Source organism: Azolla caroliniana, unplaced genomic scaffold (genome assembly GCF_043228905.1).
Source record: "Azolla caroliniana isolate FFs.n. ecotype wild unplaced genomic scaffold, voAzoCaro1.0.p SCAF_12, whole genome shotgun sequence".
In the NCBI taxonomy this organism is placed as follows: domain Eukaryota; kingdom Viridiplantae; phylum Streptophyta; class Polypodiopsida; order Salviniales; family Salviniaceae; genus Azolla; species Azolla caroliniana.
Genome location: NW_028230447.1, coordinates 7669590 through 7673320, shown reverse-complemented (window position 1 = coordinate 7673320; position 3731 = coordinate 7669590). Strand labels below are relative to the sequence as shown.

Below are 3731 nucleotides of genomic sequence, written 5' to 3'. Positions count from 1 at the left end.
ATGGGAGTGTGTGATGATATATATATATATATATACACATATAGGATACCATAGCATAGATTGATAGATTGAGAGCCATATACCATAGCATAGATTGATAGATTGAGAGCCAGATAGATATAGATAGATATGTATAGATTGATACATGTATGATGTATCCTATACCATAGGAGAGATAGATTGATATACATAGATATGAATATATGTATTTAGAGAGACCGAGAGAGAGAGAGAGAGAGAGAGAGATATTTATGTATGTAGTTGGAGTTTGTGTGAAGGAGAGAGAGTCCTTTTTTCCTTTATATTTTTTAGTGTGATTTTGTATGGTCTTTGTTTCTTTGTGTGTGTGGTATTTTTTTTTGTCCGGTTTCACACTGCCCAACTCCTCCTCCTAAAACCTTTCTTTCTCTTCTCTTCTCCTCTCTCTCCAGACAGACAGACAGAGAGAGCTCGCCATAGCCATAGAGCTACCCCCCCACCCCAAGGTATGTCTTCCCTTACTTATTATTTGTAGCCACACAAAGTTATTCCTCCTCCTCCTCCTCCTCCTCCTCCTCTCTCTCTCTCTCTCTCTCTATGCATATGTATTTTCTTCTTGCTTTGAGCTCGCCATAGCCAAAGATCTTAAGCAAGGTATGCATTTGTTGTAGTTGTAGTTGTTGTTATTCTCCTCTCTCTCTCTCTCTATTCATGTATATACACGTTTATATATAGTTTCTTATGTCTTTGATCTCTCCATAACCAAACATCTTCAGCATGTTATGTGTTTTTTCCACATGATCATCTTCTCCCTCTCTCTCTCTGTCGATATATATTCATATATGTGTATACATTTAACATTTCCTTTTTTCAAGGAAGCTTTTTCCTCGTTTTCATTACAGAAATTCTCTCTCTTTTCTCTTCCTTCCTTCTTTCATGTCTCTGTGTAATCACTATTTTCTGTCTCATCCTCATTTTTTTAAATTTTTGATGTGTAAATCCAGACATTCCTGAGCGATTGTTTTCTCTTTCCTTACGATACTCATTTACGTTCTATTTTCTGCATTTCTTTTATTTTCGGTCCTTCCTCTTGTTTCTATCATAGAATATCGAGCATTCCTTTCCTTTACCATCAGCTTTCCTTTATTGACATACGATCTTCTTTCTTGTTGAGTTTCTTCTTGATGGTTTTGGTTTATGTTCAAAAGTCTTCTATTTGTGCCATTTTTCTCTCTGGCTTTTACCTCTTCCTTGTATTTCTCTGTGGAAATACATGGAATCTTGTTTCGCACCTATACCTATTCATATATATGTGATTTTTTGAGTGTAAATCTGAGTTGCTTCGTGTGTTGGTGTTCTTTTTAATATACACGTACCTTTTTCTTTTCAGTCCTGCCAAAATAACTTCCATCGATACTCAAGTAGATATAATTTCATTGACCACTTCATAGATCTGTTCGTTCCCATGGCTTGAATGGACTATATAGGGCCTCTTGTCTGATTTACGTACATAGTTATGATAAAAATATATTCATGCATGCTTATCGATTTGATAAAAGGATATTTGCCTCCGATCTGCTTCGTATTTCAAGATTTTGCATGCATGGCGAGATAAAAGAAGAATATGGTTATTGAATTGTTGTGGAATGTGTGCTGCTTGATTTTCGTTCTCTGTGACGGGCTGTTTGTTATTAGAAGCATCAACATGGCCGCAGATCTGTTTAGTTTATACGATTTTGTCCGTTTCCCTGGGTTCAAAGTTAAAGGTTTTGATTTTCCTTCATGTTACATGCATGTTTAAGAGAACCAAAATTGTTTGGCTGTATCAAACATAAAGCTTTTAGTTCCCCTCGATGCTAGATACATGTTGAAGGATCATGTTTTTAAGAGGACAATATGGTAGCTTTTTCGTAAAGCTCGTGTCTGAAATTATGTTATTTTTTCTGGGAGTTGTTTTTTTTTTATGTTAGATAGATGTATTCTCAGGGTATATTTGTGTAAGAGAACGTTATCACTATCTAATTATGTCATATGTAGGCATTTTACTTATAGAATCCATATTGATAAGAGAACAAAATGTTTTGATGCTATATTTTATATGGTGGTAGGACATCTGACATTGTCTGGTAGGAAAGTTTAAAATTCGATGATGTTAAGATGCATGCTTACAGTCCATTCTGTAAAGAGAGCAACATGATTTCTCATTTCAGGTGCATTCTTAGGATTTAGTTTGACCAGTTAACGGTGTGATTCTGTTGGTTTCAATTTCCTAATGTTTACATTCATGGATAGTGTCCATTCTCTATGATAAGAGACTGAAGTATATAAATAAAGTATTAGCTCACTCAAATTATGTTTATATAAGGTATATAAAGCCTTTCTTTTGTTTATGGTAGGAAGAAAGGGTTCAAACATGGGGGCAGGAGGGAGGATGATGACAGTTGAGAGCAGTCAAGAGAAATGGAGAGCACCATCGGCAAGGCCCCCATTCTCGGTTGGCCAGTTAAAGAGAGCTGTGCCACCACATTGCTTTCACCGATCAATGTTGAAATCTTTCTCCTACTTGTTTGTCGATCTCGTGGTGGCGAGTCTTCTCTTATATGCATCGAGCTTCATAACCTATGCACCAGGTATTCTTGGGCAGATTCTGTGGTCTCTATACTGGATTGCACAAGGATGTGTTTTAACTGGAATTTGGGTCATTGCGCACGAGTGTGGACACCATGCCTTTAGTGAGTATGCCCTATTAGATGACATTGTTGGCTTGGTTCTTCACTCATGGCTCCTTGTGCCATATTTCTCTTGGAAATATAGCCATCGAAGGCACCATAGCAATACCGGAAGCATGTCAAGGGATGAGGTTTTTGTGCCGAAAACTAAGGAGATGTTAGGGTTCACTGCCATATTGTTTGGAAACCCTATCGGAAGATTGCTGTCTATTGTTGTCACTTTGACACTTGGGTGGCCGTTATACCTAATGTTCAACGTGTCGGGTAGGCCCTATGATAGGTTTGCTTCACATTACTATCCGGATAGCCCCATCTTCAATAAACGAGAGAAGCTACAAGTCATCATTAGTGACATTGCACTTGCTGCCGTGGGGTTTTGCCTTTTCAAATTTGTATCAGTGTATGGTCTTATGTCAGTGTTGAAGGCCTATGCAGTGCCTCTCTTGATCACGAATGGCTTTTTGGTGCTCATCACGTTCTTACAACACACACACGTGGCTCTTCCTCACTATTCAGACGATGAATGGGAATGGCTTAGAGGAGCATTATCTACGGTTGACCGAGACTACGGAATTTTGAACCATATTTTTCATCATATAACCGATACCCATGTTGCCCATCATGTCTTCTCTACAATGCCACACTATAATGCTGGGGAAGCTACAAAGGCTTTGAAGCCCATCTTGGGAAGCTATTATCAATTTGATAGCACTCCTGTTCTAGAAGCACTTTGGAGAGAGTTCAAGGAGTGTGTCTTTGTTGAACCAGATTCGCCTCAAGAAAAGGGCATCTTTTGGTATACGAATAAATTAAGCTCCGATTAAGTAGTGGGGCATTATTGATATTATTATTACTATTATTATTAAGGAAAGGTCTAGGTTTCTCTATGATGTGTACCAAATCCAATTCGATGCCTCAATGTGGAATTGAAAGAATCTGTGATATGGTCATTATAAGTTGTGAAGACTCTTTTTGACATTATTGTCATATCTTTTGAATGTTCCAGTTGATGTACTTCCTTAA

General features: G+C 37.7%; 1 protein-coding gene across 2 annotated transcripts; it reads left to right on the top strand.

Moving 5' to 3' along the window:
• The first annotated feature begins 418 nt into the window (after positions 1-418).
• LOC147857008 (delta(12) fatty acid desaturase FAD2-like) lies at positions 419-3731 on the top strand. 2 transcript variants are annotated; one of them, XM_087328422.1, is made up of 2 exons: positions 419-485; positions 2376-3731. In XM_087328422.1, the coding sequence occupies exon 2, from the start codon at positions 2393-2395 to the stop codon at positions 3530-3532; it is 1140 nt and encodes a 379-aa protein (XP_087184548.1). In that variant the 5' UTR covers positions 419-485; positions 2376-2392; the 3' UTR covers positions 3533-3731. The 2 variants fall into 2 exon arrangements, with proteins under 2 accessions (XP_087184548.1, XP_087184549.1); XM_087328423.1 differs by lacking the exon at positions 419-485 and adding an exon at positions 609-633.